This window comes from Dermacentor variabilis, chromosome 11 (genome assembly GCF_050947875.1).
Source record: "Dermacentor variabilis isolate Ectoservices chromosome 11, ASM5094787v1, whole genome shotgun sequence".
In the NCBI taxonomy this organism is placed as follows: Eukaryota; Metazoa; Arthropoda; class Arachnida; order Ixodida; family Ixodidae; genus Dermacentor; species Dermacentor variabilis.
In genome coordinates, this window is record NC_134578.1 from 28,097,966 (window position 1) to 28,118,620 (window position 20,655).

General features: G+C 49.3%; 2 protein-coding genes across 2 annotated transcripts; both read right to left on the bottom strand.

The window, feature by feature from the left end:
- Positions 1-1,917: 1,917 nt before the first annotated feature.
- LOC142564951 (uncharacterized) lies at positions 1,918-5,248 on the bottom strand. Its single transcript, XM_075676167.1, has 2 exons — positions 4,970-5,248; positions 1,918-3,911 (listed from the first exon to the last, which is right to left on the bottom strand). Exon 2 carries the CDS (start codon positions 3,359-3,361, stop codon positions 2,345-2,347), a length of 1,017 nt encoding a protein of 338 aa, XP_075532282.1. The 5' UTR covers positions 3,362-3,911; positions 4,970-5,248; the 3' UTR covers positions 1,918-2,344.
- Positions 5,249-12,693: 7,445 nt separating this feature from the next.
- LOC142564575 (uncharacterized) lies at positions 12,694-15,628 on the bottom strand. Its single transcript, XM_075675629.1, has 2 exons — positions 15,545-15,628; positions 12,694-13,148 (listed from the first exon to the last, which is right to left on the bottom strand). Exon 2 carries the CDS (start codon positions 13,080-13,082, stop codon positions 12,717-12,719), a length of 366 nt encoding a protein of 121 aa, XP_075531744.1. The 5' UTR covers positions 13,083-13,148; positions 15,545-15,628; the 3' UTR covers positions 12,694-12,716.
- Positions 15,629-20,655: the final 5,027 nt, after the last annotated feature.

Here is a 20,655-nt window from a genome sequence, read left to right on the forward strand (position 1 = left end):
CCAGTTGCTGCTGGTTACGAGGGTGCGAACTAGTCAGCACGGCCTCCCACTGTTCGGGTGTGGGGTTGGGTATTTGCGGGGCTGCCTTCACGTTGGGGCACGCCCATGTGGTGTGATATAGGGAGGCGTAATCATTACAAAGGGGACATTTGTATGACTATAGCGTAGGGTGGATTGCGTGAAGTCTGCTTAAATGTGGGTATGTATTGGTTTGTAGTTGTCTCCATGTTACGGCGTCTTCACGCGAGAAGGTCTTGTGCGGAGGTGGGTATTGTCGTCTGTTCAATCTGTGGTGTTGTAGTATGGCGTAGGTACGGTACGGGCTCCATGGATGCGTCTGCATGTATCCCTCTCTTGTGGCGCCCGGGAGGCATGAGCTCGGGCTACAGTGTGCGCACGCTGATTTCCACGGAGGGACTCGTGTCCTGGAGTCCACACTATTTCAACGTCCGAAAATTGGGAGGCTTGTTTGAGGAGTCGGTGGGCGATTGAAGATATTCGAGCTCTCGCGTAGCTACGGCAAGCTGCCTGGGAGTCGGTAATAATTGTGATGTACTCGTTTGTCAGACTAGAGCTGATGGCCAAGGCGATGGCTGTCTCCTCCGCTACGAGGGCGCTGGCAGTGCGGACCGTCATCGAGACCACCTCTTGCAGGTTATAGTTGATAACGCTGGCCGTCATGGCTGCTTATTGGGGGTACTGTGCGGCATCTGTGTATAGTGTGGTGGGGAGACTGCCATATTTTGTCTGTAGAGTTTTTGCGCGAGCTTGGCGACGATCGGCATGATGTTCTGGGTGCATGCTTCTGGGGATAGGGGCTACCTTGATGTGCTCCCGGAAGTTGGGGGCCAGATGGATTGCTTTTTCGTGGCCTTTGCCGTGTGTGGGGTAGCCTAGGCGCGCTAGGACTGTTCTTCCTGTTGGTGTGAGGGCTAGTCGTTCTCGTTGGCTTGTGAGGTGGGCGTCTATAATTTCTCTTATAGTATTATGGACTCCTAGGGCTTCAAGCTTGAGTGTCGCTGTTCCCGGGGGTAGGCCGAGCGCTTGCTTGTAGGCTTTCCAAAGAAGTACGTCTAATTGATCTATCTCCTTGGGAGTGAGGGGCAAGTAGGGAGCAGCGTAGGCAATGCGGCTGATTATCAGGGCCTGGACGAGCTGTATTATGTCGTCTTCTTTCAGTCCGTATTGTTTGATGGTGATACGGCTGACCATTCGCATGATTTGGAAGGTGGTCTGCTTGAGACGTTGGATGGTGTTTGCGCCTCCGCCGTCCTGTTGTATGTGGAGTCCGAGAATGCGGACGCGGTTTACTGAGACAGACATATTCAAGTACCCTAACAAGGCTGTCATTGTTTTTTGTTTGACTGTACCATTAACCTACTATTTACTGCATTTCACAACAAAGTATCCAATTTCTGTTGTGTTTGTATCTTAATAGCTCAATAAAATTCGACAAAAATAACTGAAGTGATAATTTCTTCACAATTCTTAGTGAGACACCAAGGAAAGCATATCGGAAGTTACTTGTACTTACCAACTGAATTGAAGAAATGATAAATGAATGGCAATAAAAGTGGATGAAAAACAACTTGCCGCCGGTGGGGAACAATCCCACGTCTTCGCATTACTCGTGGGATGCGTTGCAACCGACAAAAGAACGCTGGCCGCGGAGAAACCATGCGGTTACCGTCGTGGAGAAATCGTCGGCCCGTATGTCAGCCCAATGCGGCCACGATGATTAAACCGGCTGTGATGACTCCGGCCCAGTGTAGCGGGCGAACCACCTGCCGGTGGTCGGCAAACAGACTGGCCACGTGCAAAAACCAAGCCTGGCCCAACCCAGGTGGCCAAGACCGGGCCGACTACTTATTAACTGGTCATGGGCGCCTGTCCGACGTTCTTGGGCGTGCATATAGAAGTTGGCCGTACATATACGATACTAGCATCCGACCCAACGCAAACATTATACAATCCTTGCATGAAAGGTTCTAGACATGACTCAACGCCGCTAAGACGCAAATCCTTGTTTTAGATAGTTAAGAAAGCAAGCAAATGAAACAGGCATGTCATTCACAACCACACTTTTGACAAAGCATATTGTCGTTGTCCACTTATCCTAGAGCGCTATGAAAAGCTGCCAACGCGTCTTTAATTGAGTTTTGGAGATTTCTGGTGTCTAGAATTGCTAAGACGTATACTCACAATATTCAAAGGGCAAATGTAAATGTCAGAAACCTCTTTAAAAAACAAGCACCACGCACACGCGCTGACGAATAAGCGAATAAAAAAAGTCAGGGTGGCGCCAGCAACTTTAGCAACGCATCGGGTCTATAACAAAAAAAAACTACATTTTACACATTCGAGGTTGCGCCATTGGATCGGCACGGGTGCAACCGAACGTTTCGTGAAACGCTGGCATGCTGGACACACCGAGCGTGCAAGATGCCGAGGCAGTGTCTCGGTCCAAAGAATCGAAGTCCGCACGTTGCTTTCCGCCGGCGCAGAACGACAGGCACGCCCGTCGAAAGAACAGCTGCTTCGAAGAGAATCGATCGTCGTCGGAAGGCAAGGTCATGTCCATCCTGGACAAGAAGGCGTAGCGGATTGCCAAGGCTGTCGCGGTGGCGTCGCCGAACTGTTCGTCGTCCAGCTGCCCGTGGAAGGCGAACGATGAGTTCGCGTAGCACTTCTTCAGCTCCTCGTAAGCGGTCATCGTTTGCTTCGACCACGACGCCGAGGCGACCGCCCCGTCAACGAGCAGTCGCAGCGCCTGTCGCGCCATCTGGACGCCCAGCAGCGCGATATTCGCGTTGCTGGCCCCTGGCACGTCGTCGAAAAACAGGGGAGGCAGGGCGAACATGTACGGCACGGAGACCAAGTTCCGATTCGCGTCGGCCGAGAGCTCGGTCTCGTACCTGCCCACGTTGCCCGCGGAGAACGCCGGCGCGCGCGAGAACGAGTCGACGTCGTCGGCGATCCTCGTCCTCTTCATTACGGTCACCTTGTTGTAGATCCAGTGGTCTTTGCGCATGCCGAAAGCCGCATCGAACCCGGTTCCACCGACCTCGTTCTCATAGAGGGAAGAGCTGGCGCCGAAGGCGGTGACTTGGAGGGCTCTCGCCCTGGCAACCGCGGCGCGCCTGTCCTCATCGGTCATCCACGCGCCCAGCACGTGGGCCTCGTCCGCGATCACCGCCTTGAGGGCCGAGAAGTAGGTTTCCACGGTCTGTGCGGCTGTCGACGATACGGACAGCACTTTCGCGAGCGATTCCCCGAAGAGGAGCCCGAAGGTGGTCCACGTATCCGCGTGGCAGACGTCCTCGACCAGCTTCCGGTCGTGCTCCGATCCCGAGGCGATCATGAAGTCGAGCTTCAGAAAGTTGGCCGCCAGCAAGGTACGGGGTAGAAGACCCTCACTTGCGGCACTTGGCTGAGGAGCGCTGATCTTAGGTTGCGGCAGGTGTCGTGGTATGCCGCAGCGAAGACCCTTGTGTCACCTGGCAGGTTTTCCAAGCCTTCGAAAGAGTTCGTCACTGTAATCCATTTTTGCGGCGGGAAATCTGCGCACTCGCTCGTGGAAATAGGCAACGGTGTAGAACCGTAATTTTCCAGGCGTGCGATGCTATCGTCGAGAGAGAGGCAGTCCTCGATGACAGTGTCATTAACATCGTCGTGACCGATGACTTTTAACACTGATTCGAGGTAGAGGCCACTGCTGCTGTCTTTACCGATGTTTCGGAAGCGTCCCTTGAAGGAGGCCACCCTGTGCACTTCAAATATGGTGTAGTTGCCGTCCTTCGGAACAGTGACGTTGAACAGGCCATGAACGCGGTAAACATAAGGCGGAGTAAATGGGTGAATTCTTCGTCGGAAGTCATGTTCAGCCACAAGTGAGGCTTTATGTCAGTCACCTGGCAAGAAAGAATAAGCGTAGTGTTAATTCCTTTGACAGCGTAGAATCCATTAGCACACAAAATACTTATTTTCTATGTCGCCTACGACGGCAAAGCTATTTCGGCGGTGTCGAAATTTGTATCGCTTTGCGCATGTGGAGTACAAAACTGCTTGCAGCCACTCTCTATACTCTATGGCCGCTCTGGTGGATCAATAATTAAAATGAAGCACAGGAGTACGCTCCCACGTCTAAAGTTACCACCAAGCATCTCGAATTTAGCGGCACAGTCCCGATTCTTGAATAAACGTCCCGAGTTTGGACTTAACCCAGTCGGGGACGGCTAAATATCATTTTCTTTTTTTTACAAAATAATCAATTAGCTAGATGGTTTTAATGCCTATCAGCCCGATCGCACATTCTTCAATTTTGTCTTTCTTTGCATTGTCCCACTAAGGCGCTTTAGTTCTTTCGTGGTTCTAGTTCCGTGCTAGGCCTTAGCCGTTCAACGTAATTCAGTAGGCACTGACATCCGAATTAGTCAGGCAAGAACTGCATCTTTCAGTTGGTAGGGCTAAACATTTGTGCAACTCTGTTGCACTCACAAACTGGCGGCTCCTCATGTTTGGCTGCTAAGAAAAAAAAAGATTATGGGGTTTTACGTGCCAAAACCACTTTCTGATTATGAGGTACGCCGTAGTGGAAGACTCCAGAAATTTCGACCACTTGAGGTTCTTTAACGTGCACCTAAATCTAAGTACACGGCTGTTTTCACATTTCGCCCCGATCGAAATGCGGCCGCCGTGGCCGGGATGTGGCAGCTAAGAGGTGCGCATAAGTTCCTAATTTTTATGTTTCTTAATTTTTATCTTTTTTTTTGCTTTTCGTTCATTGTTGAATTGGTTGGAAGTCTCTGCGGTGATTAAGCGTTCACATGACCTGGGCGTTGCCACGTAATGCTTTAACAACGTCCGCCAGAACGTGTGGCCCGATACGACTACGCGACGAAGGGTTGCCCTATTTCAGATTCTACGCTATGCGACAAACAACTATTTTTTCCCAGGGTCCCGCCGTCACCTTGAAGAGTTCCTCCAAGGTTTCCCCAAGGCTCCGCTTTTCGTACAAGTAGGCGACGCAGCCGCGGTAGTAGTGGGAAACGTAATCGGCAGGCTCCTTCCAATCCTGTCGCGCCATCATCTTCCGGTGCCTCAGGGCAGTGTAGTTGCGAAGCACGTCCGTCATGAATGACGACGGTGGTGGCGCTGGCGTCGGCAACGACTCCTCTCGGAGCCAGCGGCCGCAAACGTGACGGTAAAAGCCGCGGTAAGGTGCCACGCGTCAAGGTGCCTATGGCGTCCATGTATTCCAGCACCTGCATGGAGCGAATTTCATTAAAATAAAATTAATTCAATTATCGGTTTTTACGTGCCAAAACCACTTTCTGATTACGAGGCACGCTGTAGTGGAGGACTCCGGAAATTTCGACCACCTGGGGTTCTTTAACGTGCACCTAAATCTAACTACACGGGTGTTTTCGCATTTCGCCTCCATCGAAATGCGGCCGCCGGGGCCGGTATTCGATCCCGCGACCTCGTGCTCAGCAGCCCAACACCATAGCCACTGAGCAACCACGGCGGGTCGAATTTTATTCATTTGGGTAGGAGATACCACAAATTCCACAAGCATACGGTTTCCCACACAGCTGACTTGCCCTAACCAAGATGGCCGCGTTCCAGCTAGCAGCAATGGTAAACCCGAAACACGCGTCTTCGAAGCTTGGATGGTGCGAAGGAGGGAAGGCAGCAGGAATAGTGTCAGCAACCCTCGTATTGAGACCTTAATTATCATTCTAACCCGAGGTTCGCGATCGTGGTTAAAGTCTACAGACAAGGACTCACAACTATGGGCCATCCAGCAGGCCCGGGGTGCGCTCGAAAGGCACAAGCCTCGTGACCCACTACAAACGCGCCCAACGGGGCTAGTGCAGAGTAGAGTATAACCCCGGGTCGACGCTTGGCCAGCGTCACGACTCGTTAAATCGTCGTTTGCCGGCACTTTATTAAAGTTATTCCTATCCTATCCTACAGACAAATATTAAGTCAAGCTTAGGTAATGGATTAGTTCTCGAGAATCTCTAAGGTGTCAATATTATCGCGAGCAGAGCCTTAGTAATTGAGAAATTGAGGTAAATGCAGAGCACGATTAGAGACTCCCCCGGGACATTCAAGTGCTTGCTCGATGACAAAGGCACTCCTCACTTAAATTCTGTGACTAGCACTCAACTACTCTTTACAAAAAACATCATTATATTGCATTATAACACGACAGAAAATGCTAGTTGTTCACTTCGATTTCAGTTTTAGAAAATGAAGACCTCATTGACATTACCCTTGACAACGACGCGGACACTCGACAGGTTTCATTTTCGCTTGACTCCGCGCAGCCCGCGCTTTCGCTAGTTTCGTTATCGCGTAGTGCTGCGCTGATTTCACTGGCTCCGAAAAATCGCACAAACTGCATTTGAGTAGCATAGAATTGCATTTCCATGCGATGCCGCGCGATGCCCGAACGGTTCACGCCACTTGACCAAAAGCAGCTTCAGCGGCAAACCCACCGCTCTGTCGTGGCACGGTTTCTCCATGGCCGTGCGTTCGCGTTTTAGGCAAAATACCGTACCGCCCTTATACCGTACCCGTACCCTTATATATAGCTTTCATTGATTACGAGAAAGCGTTTGATTCAGTCGAAACCTCAGCAGTCATGGAGGCATTACGGAATCAGGGTGTAGATGAGCCATATATAAAAATACTGGAAGATATCTATAGCGGCTCCACAGCCACCGTAGTCCTCCATAAAGCAAGCAACAAAATCTCAATAAAGAAAGGCGTCAGGCAGGGAGATACGATATCTCCAATGCTATTCACAACGTGTTTACAGGAGGTATTCAGAGACCTGGATTGGGAAGAACTGGGGATAAAAGTTAATGGAGAATACCTTAGTAACTTGCGATTCGCTGATGATATTGCCTTGCTTAGTAACTCAGGGGACCAATTGCAATGCATGCTCACTGACCTGGAGAGGCAAAGCAGGAGAGTGGGTCTAAAAATCAATATGCAGAAAACTAAAGTAATGCTTAACAGTCTCGGGAGAGAACAGCAATTTACAATAGGCAGCGAGGCACTGGAAGTCGTAAGGGAATACATCTACTTAGGGCAGGTAGTGACGGCGGATCCGGATCATGAGACGGAAATAATCAGAAGAATAAGAATGGGCTGGAGTGCGTTTGGCAGGCATTCCCAAATCATGAACAGCAGGTTGCCGTTATCCCTGAAGAGAAAAGTATATAATAGCTGTGTCTTACCAGTACTCACCTACGGGGCAGAAACCTGGAGGCTTACGAAAAGGGTTCTACTCAAATTGAGGACGACACAACGAGCTATGGAAAGAAGAATGATAGGTGTAACGTTAAGGGATAAGAAAAGAGCAGATTGGGTGAGGGAAAAAACGCGAGTTAATGACATCTTAGTTGAAATCAAGAAAAAGAAATGGGCATGGGCAGGACATGTAATGAGGAGGGAAGATAACCGATGGTCATTAAGGGTTACGGACTGGATCCCAAGGGAAGGGAAGCGTAGCAGGGGGCAGCAGAAAGTTAGGTGGGCGGATGAGATTAAGAAGTTTGCAGGGACGGCATGGCCACAATTAGTACATGACCGGGGTTGTTGGAGAAGTATGGGAGAGGCCTTTGCCCTGCAGTGGGCGTAACCAGGCTGATGATGATGATGACCGTACCGCCGTCTGTCGGGCGCCATTCTACTCACCGGCGGCCACAAAGGGCGGTGACGGCGTACGCAACGTCACCACTGCCCCGGTTGTTTGGCGGGAGATTTGAATTTCGAAAGAGGTATTCAGACCCTTCAGATGCAACTGTCTCGCAAACTAAGTCTTTTCATGGCACGAAACAAGCGTTGCGAGGTTTCTGGAATGGTATTTAAACAGACCACCACGTCGGCTGAGTGTTGGCCTTTAGTGTCCCCTTAATTCAAACTAGATATGTGGAGAAGCGCACTTGCAGAACTTCGCGTATACCCTATTGAATTTTATTGTGTGTAAATGAATGCACACAAATATATAGATACTTTCCGGAAACCATCAGAATTGTTCAAGGATCCCGTTCTATTGTAACTAAACATTTTCAGCGGCAGTTGTAACAAACAAACTGGAACTAATACGCCAAATAATAACACAATAATGATTGAAGAGACAGACGTACAAAATAAACTCGAGGAACTGACCTAGTCGGTGTCCCTTTACTTTTGAGCTGCGCTGAGTGAAATTAATCACCTGCATCTGACTGCCATGAGCCAAGGCACTGAGCATGATCTCAGAAGCCGCACGTCATCGAGTTTATACTCGCCGAAATGCGAGGCCGCTGTTCCCCTAAAACGAACCTAAACGAACACGGACGGACGATAAAGCTTCGGCAACAAAGCGTTGTACCCGTAAAAAAAGAAACGATAAGTTATTCAGCGCGCAGCCCCAACTTTTGCTACGATGGCCATCTGCTAAGGCACCGAACGGCAAGCTTAGATTAGTGGAGCGCTCGACCGGCTATCGCTATCCCTATCCCTGCCTGAGATACACGCTTATGCGGACCCCTGATAAGCACGCGTTGCCTGACGTCGGTTGTTTCGGATTGCCGACTTTTCCCTTGAACCGAAAACCGATCAAAGAAATGGCGGTTTTGCTCCGAAGAAAATAACAAATAACGTTTCGATTACGTTTTCGTTCCAAACAAAGATATCCTTATTGTTCGATTTTCGTTCCTGTTTTCGTTCCGTTCGACACATTGGACGCAGGACGCGAAAGCGCAAACGATACCAACTGGTTTGTCAGTTGGTTCTAAAACCAGGCGGTAGTTTCAGCTCTCTCGTCCTGTCATGCATGTCTATTTGTGTTAGCTGATGGTGATTTATCAATGCGGAAGCATTACATCTGCGCCGTGACCACCGCATGGCCATTGTAATGATATACCGGAAGCATTTACCTTGGGGAAATTCTAAAATTAAATTATGGGGTTTTACGTGCCAGAACGATGACCTGATTATGAGGCACGCCGTAGGGGGCTGGGGGGGGGGGGGCGTTGCTCGGGAATTATCTAGACCACCTTGTGTTTTTCGGCCTGCACACAAATCTAAGTACACGAGTGTTTTTGCATTTCGTCCCCATCGAAATGCGGCCGCAGTGGCCGGAAGTTTGGGGACCTTCTTCCGTTCACCGGATTTTTAGTGACAATTCTGAAATGAAAAAAGGCAAGAGCCATGATGCTGCCGGAACTGCTGACTCTTAAGCTAAAGTTGCAACTTCAGACGACAGCGATGAATTATTGCAACGTAACCGGTGACGAAACTTCGAGTTTACGGATATGGCATCGAGATGGAAGTCGCCGAAGAGCAAGGAGTGGGCGCATCTTCCCTTCCGAAATGCGCTATATACCGCCACTTTGTATGCAAGGTTTAGTATAATGCGTGTTGTCATTGGTTGTAGTTAAAATTTCATTATGCGTTCACTAGATGTATTCTCGCGTCCTGCGTACGTTAAATTGTGTATCCAGTCTTTTCCTGGGACGAACGGCTTTGTCCTTGATTGGGTACTCTGAGGTTCTGCCTCCGCGAAATCGTTCGAAAGCTTGAAACGAACCTGCATCTCGACGAGCAGCGTGGAAAAAGGAGAGCGAAGAAAAGGGCTCACAGGATTCTCACCTCCACGCATGCCCGGCTGACGCACAGCGCTTTGGGCCTGGGGAACGCCCGGAAGACCAAGACGCTGAGAGTGACGCCAAACAGAGCCATGAGGGCGACCGCAATTATCGCCACTGGGGTCCGGTTCAAGGAGAGCGCACCTGCATGCGTGTATAGAGCGGTGTCGCAGGTCTAAAGGGAGGGGAGAAAATCAACGACAGATATCTAACGCGCTTGATCGTCAAATAAATGTTTGGCAAAGCTTTCTTAAGATGTTGCGAGTTAAAAGCAACAAGACACGTGTTGCGCGCAGTTTTATTTTACGTCCTTGTACATACCGCAAGGAAGTGTGATCGATTTTCTCTCATAGCAGATTTATTTATTTATTTATTTAATTATTTATTTATTTATTTATTTATTTGGAATGTTCACGAAATGCGCAATACGAGTCACCGACTGCTCCACAGCGTTCCCATCATCAGAACATGTTGTGATTTGCTTTTGGCGGTGACATGCATACATATATAACTGTCGGCGCTCAGAGACGCGTTTTGCAGCGTAGCGAGTGTATACGTTCCCGCCCGGCCACGTGGCAGGACAGTTTTTTTTTAATGTGGTCAATATGTAAGAACAGCGCCACCCACCGGTACATCTGTACAGGTGAGTACAGATGGCGACATTGAAACCTTGTTACGACGAAGTGAAAGGGGGAGCTAAAATTGCTTCGTTATACGTCATTATTACATGTACTGTAATATGAATCTCTACGGGGATTTCAAAGGGAGCTTCATTTGCTTCACTATATCCATTGTTTTGTTACATCCCGTTTCGTTATAACGAGGTTTGTCTTAATATTATATATATATATATATATATATATATATATATATATATATAAACCGATTCGTTGTACGATCGAGTGCTGTCCTTCGTGTGAGTCATTTGACCAGACGGCAGCTGCAGCCACGCTCAACAAAGTCCGCAAGGTTTCACTATAGTTGCATCATTCGAAATATATGATGTCGACAGGATACCGTGCTGGCGCCGAAGAAAGATGGGTAAACGATAAAGGCGGCTCGTACATCTTCACAATATCTAAACCTAGACAATAGGCGAAACTGTCATAAAATTGCGCGTGCCTCAAACCAAGACAGGTTTCATACAAGTATAGCTTTGTTTGTTCCAGTGGCCCATGTTTGTGTAATGTTTACGGAAACCGTTTTTTTTTTATTTTTATTTGGGGGGAAGGGAAGCCGAATTCTCGCAAAGCCTCGCCAGCATACTCTCAAATATAAATTCGACAAGGCTCAAATTCAATCTTTTAGGCCTATTATGAGAAGCCAACAAACACTGACACCAGGGAGAGCATAGGGGAAATTGTGCTTAATGAATGAAATAAAGATACGATAAATTAATAGAAATTAAAATTGATGCAAAAACAACTTGCCACAGCTGGGGAACGATCCCACATCGGGCCCCTCGGTTTCCTTTCTTCTCGATTAATACATTAAAAGTGTCTCGAATCGGGCAGCATTAATGCGTTCAAGTGGCATGTGTGGGTTTATTGACCTGTTGCCATCGCCCAAATAGATCACGTACCCGTGACGCCTCCGGCACAACGGATGTTCCATATCTGCCGCCAAAGTTTGTGAGTGGTGGCGCTGGCTAACACTCCCAGGGTTAGTTCTAGTAGGAAAAAAATAAATAGCCCAGAAAGTGTATGGGAAAACGGCGCCGCGGTAGCTCAATTCGTAAGAGCATCGCACGCGCAATACGAACACGTGGGTTCGTTCCCACCTGCGGCCAGTTCTTTTTTAGTCCACTTTCATTTCCATTCATTCATCATTTCTTTAATTCAGTTAGTAAGTGCGAGTAATCTCCCCTATGGTTGTCCTTGGTATCTTTGGTTGTTGGCTTCTTACGGTACTATTCATACATGAGGTTGTTAAACAACTGCACACTTCGTACAAAAATGAAAGATACGGGACCCTGCCTGTCCTCTGCGAGGACCGCACTCTCCTGGAGCCGCGAATACACGCAAAGTAACTCGAGCGCCCACTCGGGCGGCAATTTTGCGAGTATTTGCGGGCTTCTTTCACGTTCGGTAAGACACTTTTATGTAGCACGTATTCAGCAACAGAAAGCTGTATTGGGAGTTTTTCATGTCGCTCTACAATTTTCCCATCGACGCTTTTAATCTAACTATAATATTTGAGAAGCTGATTAATTAAGACTGTAATTAGGCGGAATGCAATAATATAATCTGAGCATCTCCAAGCGACGGCTAACAACATTACCTTGGTTCTGCCCAGCTACGTGGCATTCGCAAATATTTCAATCTTGGTGCCCGATAGTTGGGACAGCCTGTATATGTAGTGTCATTTCCAAATAATTCTGTTTACGGTACACGGCTGTGTTGTGCAACTACGTTATTTTTCCACGCTCTTTGTTTTAGCGGAGCAGTACCAACCAACCCAAGCTTCCACCCTTGTCTAAAAAAAAAGATTATACGCGCCAAAACACAGATATGATTATGGGGCACGCCGTAGTGGGACTCCGGGACAATTTTGACCATCTGTGCTTCTTTAACGTGAACATAAAGCCAAGTAATTGGAGAACGTTGGGCGAGGCCTTCGTCCTGCAGCAGACATAAAAAAATAGGTTGATGATGATGGTTATTATTATGATGATGAAAGCTAAGTAATGACTTGGGCGAGTTGGTTCATACTTGGATAAAAAAAACGTAGCGCGACTGATACGAGGAGGAGGAGAAACACAAAGCTTGCGATGTAGCTCTGTGTTTCTTCTCGCCCTTGTCTCGGTCGCGCTGCGTTTTTTTTTTTTTTGTTATCCAAGTCTAAAGCTAAACACACGAACGTTTCTTTTTTTTTTTTGCGCTTCGCCACCATCGAAATGCAGCAGGCGTGGCCGAAATCGGACCCGCGACTTCAACCTTGGAAGCGCAATGTCGTAACCACTGCTCTACCATGCCTGATCACTTCTGCGTTAGCTCAGTGCAGCAGATGCTGCGCGTTTGGCCCACTCACCTGGTTGTGCGCCTAGTTGAGCTGCACCCACTGGTTTCATAACCTGCTGCCGCAGGCGCTGCAGCTGTTCCAGCGACCCGTCTGCCTTTGCTTCACGCTTCCAATGCGATGGAATAACATGAGCATCCTCTGCTGCAAGATGACTCGGTTCTTGTGCCCACCAGCCCGAGGTAGCCTGCACCTCTTGTCCAGCTGGAGGTGTTTGGTCCTTCTGCTGCTGCGGTTCCTGTTGATGCGAGGCCTGCGCTTCTTGTCCCGCTGTTTTCTCCGGCTCCTGTTGTTGGCCTTCTTGTTGGAGCGGTTCCGTTGTCGAGTGTGGCTCCTGAAGTTCTGCTGGTTGCTGTTGCTGTCCCCGACTTGCCTCTTCGTCTTTCGCCGGCTCCGCTGCCGCTTTCGTCGCATCTCTTTGTTCGCCGTGCGAGACAACCGGCTGGGGGGTGCTCCATGGGCTTCCCGTTCCTCGCGAATCTGAGCAACGAAGTAGAATCAAGGTACATATAGTTGAACGTGGCTTTCCCGGTGTGTGCAACTTCCTGTTGTCGCATACTGTTGTTACCGCATCAGTAAGAGGCAGCAGCAGCCGTAGTATTGTGCTACAATCGACTTCCGTTAATCTGACCCTTGCGGTACCGCGAGTCTTGGTCGAATTATGTGCAATTTTGTGCACACTGTTGCGTTCGCGCACGTGATGCATACCTCGTGTCTTTTCTGTTAGATGGCTCCAGTGGGTGAAATCAGCCTACCAGTACATAAATATATACATAAAGACCAGCTTGAACGATGGCGGGATAGAACCTGTCTTCAAGCACAGCAGCCCAATTTCTCTAACGATTAGGCCACGATCGCAGGCATGATCCTGTCATGCCAAAGCAACGCTTTGAAACGCCTGGCGCGTTTGTCACGTGCACGCTCTCGCATTCTTCCTTCGTGAGAGCTAGCGCTTTGAGACAGTGCGTAACACTGTACTGCCTTCGGCATCGTCCCATGAAAGCAGTTAGATACAAGTAAAGAAAACTGGTCGGACGATTCAAAGAAAACGATTCGTGTTTAAAACAAAATTAACTTTCTGTCCCGGCCCTGCCAAAGCACATGTTCAGTGAAGCTGTTGGAAACCATCGCTACAACTGCTGATGGGAAGTACGCCGCCGCTGGTCGTATTGCCGTTTGCTTTTCCCTTTGCCGCTCCTCGTATTCATTGCTGCTCCTCGGCAGTCCTAACTATGCGTTGCCTACCCATAGCAGTGCTGCGGCAACAATGAAATCATTTGCTAAGCCGGTTCTTATATATATGAAAGGCTTGTGACGTCACTCCCCACGTCGCAAGCTGCCGTTATCAGCAGTAATCTTTGCCGGGAAACGTATGCGGGGAGCGCTACGTGGTTCCCATTATCAGAAGCACCTCATCATATATTATGTGGTTTGGGTGCTTGTTTTGCGCTTGTTCTTTAGTGAGGCGAATGCTGAACTATATGTCGCATGCGTGACACCAAAGGATGTATGCACTCTTCACTTTAACCCCGAGGCATTTTTTTCCTCTTTTTTTTCTCGTGAGGATGACGCCGCGAAAAATCCTGACCAACTGGAAGCTAACAGCTTCGCCGTAAAAGGTCATGTACAGTACATTCCACGTGCTGTGAAAAGCCGCGTAAGCGAAGCTTAGACGAGTATAGACAAGGCGACATGGTGCATCAATATAAGGAAAGCGCCGCGGATTTCGGCAAGAAAAAAGTAAATTCTATTCAGGGGCGATATATATTCTCCAAGCATCACTTTCGGTGACGCCACTGTCTTCGCCAGATTACGCGTAACTCAACGCCGGATGCGTCGAAGAATATACAGCCGAACGCGTTCCTGTTACGCGCATATACACAGAGCGAGCCTGGAGTTAATAGCGCCAGAATCGCTTTCACTCGTATACGCTAACGCATAGATATAGGGCGCCGCGTCGCGTGAGGAACCCCCCCCCCCCCCCCCGGAAGTGATCGCATCACCGACGACAGCAGCAGCCGCTTCTGCCATAAGGTTTGTTCGATTCAGAAAAAGGTGCACGGCACCTCAAACGAAAAAGTGCAGAGGGTGCAGGGGGTGCCGGGCTGCACCCACTCGCTGCAAGGTTCAAGGGTGCAGTGCACCACGGCGGCACCTTGCCTTGCACCCCATTCAATCGAGCACGGGGGTGCAGGGTGCACTGCTGCACCTTGGGGAATCGAGGGTCTAGGTGCAGTGCACCATGAATAGGTGCAGAAGGTGCAGAGAAACTTGGCTGAATCGAATAGACCTATACTTGGCGAGACAGTGGTCGAGAATCGCGACAGGCCAAATCGAGGAGAAATGGGATCGCTTGCCGTGGGGTTTATACTTCATGGCAAGCGATCTTGGGCGCGACAGCGACAAGCGACGCGATGGAGATGGCTGTCGCGTTCACTCGTCGCTTACAAGTCGTACGCCATGCGAGCGATGACTTCCAGCGACGTCTCCTTGGTGTTGCCAGTATTAGGGCAGCAATATAGGCGCCGGAACTAGCGCGACGCGTGCTTTATTAACTTAAGTTGATGTGTTTTACTGTGAAAAGCAGCACAAAATATTTCTTAAGGTCTTCCAGTAGGTGCTTATCCTTGCACTATAGAAATTAAATCGTTTGCTCGTTCCGTGCCACAATACGTAGTACTTGAGTGATGTACATCCTGTTCCGGCTTAGTCACTCATGGCACTTCCGGGCGACGAGCGACGAATTCTAGATTTGCAGAACCGAGCGATCGCGCGACAAGGCGGGGCGATCTGTTCAAGCGACGGCCCGATCCGTCACTCGAAGCCGTCGCTCGTCGCTGTCGCGCACAAAATCGCGCTCTTGGGTTTAGGCTTACCTTAGACGCCGCTGCTCATGCTTACAGGGCTCCCCAATCCGACCTGACCGTCCGGCGCGGTGTGGTGGTGTTTTCCTGCGATAAGCCCAGTGACGCACCGCAGCTTATGCAATACAACATAATACGTGCAATAATTAGAATAAAATACAATAAATGTTAAAATAATAAACAATAAAATAGCAATGGGATCAGCACGACAAGAGCAACGTTCAGTCACTTAACGCAAGTCAAATCGAGTCAAATCAATTTCGCTTTGAGAGCAGTGACAGTAGAGATTCTAAAAAGAAACTCTCTACTGCTGACGGCACACGTCATGCAGTAGAGAAAATGACAGAAAAAGATGCATATAAGTACATTTTAATGCACGAAAGTACATCATGAACTACAGATTGCGAGTATTTCAATCGAAATGTAGCATGCTTCAATAACGTCCCCCTTCATTACGCCACCTATATATATATATATATATATATATATATATATATATATATATATATATATATATATATATATATATATATGTTATGGCAGTCTAATAAATGAAGACTACGGAATGGCAGCGTCGGTGTCTGTCACCGAATTATGCAGTTGCAGACACGATCAATGCATCAAGCTTTTGCATGTTACCATCGCCGTTAATTCTTCTAAAAAATTGAACTTGCAGCGAAGAAGTGTCGTTCAGGGACAATAAGTATCATATATTTTTTAAGTATCCGACAAATTTCGTTTAAATCAAATTAAATTAGCCATGCAAAAACCTTTCTGCGTTTGGCGTGCGTTTTCCGGCTCTCAATTTTTCTATAACTTGGTACTTGAGTTGTTTGGTTGTGGAGCACTTCGTGCTATACTTGAGCAACTGTAACGCTACAGTATTATCATTATCATCCCTACCCACGTGTTTGATCGTAGTATACAGTGAAAGCGAGAACCTGTGTGACGCATTGTGACTACATGACATTTGGTGCCACGGCGATCGCCTAGCGCTCACCTATGGCGCAAAAGAAAGAAACAAAGAAAACGCTGTGGCAGCCGTGCGCTCCGAGTATCGCGTTTCACTCACTGAGCACTGTACATTGCCTGCACTGCTTTGCCGCGGTCTACTTGTTCCAACGTTCATAAAGGAGCCGTTCATACGCAAGAGCTTCGTGTCCCACGTGAATTGGCTGTCTTCGCCTCCGCAGGGGTAACGGCTCCGGAGTTTGGGCACCGAAGGCGAGCACTCAAATCTGTAGTCGTAACTTTGCCGTCTCATCAGTGTATCAGCCTTCCTATTATATGGTGCGTTTTCCTTCCTCGCGCTTCCCAACTTTGCATGGTTGCGTCCGGCACACGAGTGCTTGCTGTGCGTCGACGGCGAACGCAAACGCACGGCCCTGCTCACACTCGCCGCCATACCGTCGGCTCTCTTCGCGTTAAGCTTTGTGAAATGGGCCATGACTGAATGCTGGGCTATAGTTTCTAAGACATTAGGAATGGCGAAGCATTGCAAAGATAAATATAATTACAAGGGGCAGAGAACGGGAACTCACCGACACATGCGTGATCAGCGAAGCAGCTCAACAGAAAAGATATGTATGTATGTCTGCTTTGCATGCCACTGGCTCAGACTTCTGCCGTTGGCGGCGCTGTTCGCCAACACGACGCTGGCGACTTACGACGGCCGCCCGGTGTTGCGCACCCGATGTTAGGGCGCGCAAGAACGCAAAAAGATATACAGTGGAGCGCAAAAGGAGTGCAAAATGACGCAAGCGGGGCGCGAGGCTTTTGGTACCTCAAAGACGCTTGGGTCCGCTATTTCTAAAGCTGCCTAATGTCCCTTACGAAACACCGGTTTACCAGGGCCGTGGAGGACAGCAGCAACGCTGGTAGCGCCATCTTGTATTACTTTGTCGAAGTACAACGCATTAAAAAGGCGTTCTTGTCGAAAGAAAGAAAAAGCTGCGTGTTAACGCCTATATTCCTGCCAACTGTTTACGCCAGCAGCCAAGTAGGATATGGTTGATAACTGCAATAAAAAGTCGCAGTTTCGACCTAAACGAAAAACACTGATAGTGATAGCGACCTATTAGACACGAGGTAAGATTCGTAGAGTGAACTGCAATAAACACTGGCTTACTGACTAAATTATCAAGCGCGGTGTCACGCGCGCACAGGACACCGTGACCTTACTCGGTGACCTGGAGCACTCGCAGTCACAACGCTGGCGTGATGAAGAGCGACGGCAGCAGGGAGCGAGAGCTTCGCGTTGCCGCTGGCTTTACCGGAACTTGGGTCTCCAGAACTTGATATTACGGAGCCCCATCACAAGGCGCGCGAAACAACGGCACGCATGAAGCCACCGGGCACCTATTGGCCTCGAGCTCCACCACTGGAAAAGCTGGCGCCACCGTCGGCGTGACGTGCTAGGAGGGATCACGTGGACATAGCGGCCGCGTCGGCTGCTACGGGAGCGCCGAAGCGAGCTGAAAACGAGTTTGAATTCCCTCGTACGCTGCGATCCTCATTTAGTGGCGAAGTTTTCCCGCTTCGAGTGTCTCCTTTACAACGCTTGAAAGAACTACCATAGATAGTGGCTGCCTTTGAAGGCGCGCAACATGGTAGGCTACTGCTCGGTGCCGCAGGGCCGGACGCACGTAACGGAGGCCGGTGTCAGCCTTATTCACACGTAGCCGCAGGACAAGAAGGTGCGTGAAGCTTGGCTAGCGAAACATAAAACCGGCGAACAGTCATCGGCTACAACTCGGGTATGCAGCAAGCACAGACGCGAGGAAGATTTCTGCTACGGCGCCCGGTCTGCGATGTTCTGAAGACGCGCACTGAGACGCTCGCCCGAGTCTGCTGCACGAATAATGTCATGACGGTTCGGTCTATCAACTTGTCGATGCTACAGATACTGGCAAGTTCAGTGGAGTGGAAAGGCAGCGGTAAGAAACACATTTAAAAAAAGCATGGCACATGGTCATGTTTGTGTTATGAATTAATGAACTGGATGACAAAAAAAGGAGCAGCGGGATATTGAACGCTGAGAACACCGATAAACATACAGTGCGACGCAACTCGAGAAGTAATATTGAAAGGTCAAAGAATTTAGAAGAAAAGAAAGATTGAATCGTCGCGACGGCACATCATAGTCCCTGTAGGCGTCGAAATCTCTACAATGAAATTATTTTTGAACCACTCTGATAGCGCCCACGCAACAATGGTTGCTTGTATGCTGTCAAATGCTCATATTCTGCGGCCTAAAGCTCATGGCACGGTGCGAAAACGCGCACGCGGCGAAAGCGAAACTGTGCGCGTACAAGCATACAGACGCGCAGTCGGTCGCTGCGAATCTGCGCGATCGCTGCATTGAGGCTTCTTTACAAACACTATATAAGAGTTATACAAACACTATAAGAACAAATTTCATATAGTTTGCTCTCAGCGTTTACCTACCTTTCACGCAAGAAGCCGGTTCGGGAGACTCCATCGCGGCGACCGCGCGCAGTGGCGTTCACTGTACGTATTCGGTAAAGAGATAGCGTCTGTAAACGATTGTGTGCTTTCAGTTTGCCCAAGATTATTATTTAGACAGTAAACAACTTCTCTCGTTTCGAAAGTACTTACAGAAATGTCCGGGAGAGCTCGCGCGTGGTGTTTTCAGTGAGCGCTGACAGCAAAACCTATGAGTAGCGCGCCGCGTGATCCCACATACTACGCCAGCGAGGCGCTTCCGATAGATGGCGACTCCGTAATTCCTCGCCGCCAATAGGCTCGGCCTAACATTCGCACCCGCCGCAGATTTCCTCCAATAAACGGTGCGCTGGCGGGCCGCGTACGCGCAGCTACGGCCGGGTTGAGGAGGAGACGCGCACAACCAACGCGCGCTTGATCACGTGACCTCCAACTTTGGACGAGCGGGAAGACGGCGCGCACTAAGCCAACATCCTTCTCGGCTCCCCCTCGCTACCCTCGCGCTCTCTCTCGCACCCGCAGCATACGGCACGCGGGGCGCTGTATTATTGGACTTGGACTTCGTAGGAACGTCGAGGTGACGGAAATTCAGCTGGAGTGTCCATATAAGTGCTAGTGCAATAATAGCTTCGTGTCCAATCTAGAGATTTCGCGCACAGAGATCTCAATAGCTAAGAATAGACCATTATGAATATCATTTCAAGATATTAAAGGGCCCCTGAAACGGTTCGGACAAATTTTGTAGACGCGTAGGATACAGCTTAAGTGGAACATTCGCACCACAATTTAAGTGAAGCGTTACGTATTAATGGAGCTACAAGCGATTAGAAGCTACCCTCCTCCCTAGCCATGCTTTTCCTCCTCAACTCGCTCGCCGAGCGAGTGGGGCTAAGCTCCGCCTTCACTGGTTCAGCGTCACGATGCGACGTCACATCGTCCACTTCCGGTTGTTTTGGAGCCCGCCCCCGCCCGCGCGAGACCGCTCCGCTAGCCGCTTGGCCGTCGACCCCAAGCGAGAGCTATCGAAGCAGCGTGCGTTGCGAGCATTCTGTCGTAGCGCCGAACGTGTCTTGTATTCCGGTAACCACAGGCAAGCTGGTCATTTCGGCAAATGACTGCAGGCATAAACTCAAGCTGATGAAGGAAGTTTAGCGTAGACGTACGTGAGCGGCCTGATCGGTCTGCGCGGTCGATACACTTGTTGGTGCAGCGCTTAACCAGCCAAACAAAGCGCTAATATTGCTCTAACCAAGTGTAAAACATTGTAAACATTTATAAAAACAACGTGTTACACTCCTGCGAAAAATACACACCAGCAGCAAAGAAGAATACACTCCCTAATACCGGACTCGGGAAACGCTATTGCGTTAGTAATCTTCCGGTGTAAAGTGACGGCCACAAACGCGCAAATCCTGGCGCCGATCGGATAGCGGCAGTCCGATGCGCAGCAGCCAGTTCGCTCGTACGCTGCCTTGCAGAGGGACACGATGTCGCAGCTTGACATATTGCCAGTCGCTACGTTTGCAGTCCACAAGGCAACAAAGTCGAATCGTAGTGCTCGCGAAAAGACTGAGACCGACTCTGACCGCGGCGCTCTCTTTAAAATGGAGTACGTTGTAACACAAGCAGACGACACATGCTGTGTGCCGGAAGTGCTT

What these genes read in the sequence shown, in the direction of transcription:
- LOC142564951 (XM_075676167.1), bottom strand. Translation starts at nt 3,361, where the DNA reads ATGATCGCCTCGGGATCGGAGCACGACCGGAAGCTGGTCGAGGACGTC.
- LOC142564575 (XM_075675629.1), bottom strand. Translation starts at nt 13,082, where the DNA reads ATGCGACGAAAGCGGCAGCGGAGCCGGCGAAAGACGAAGAGGCAAGTC.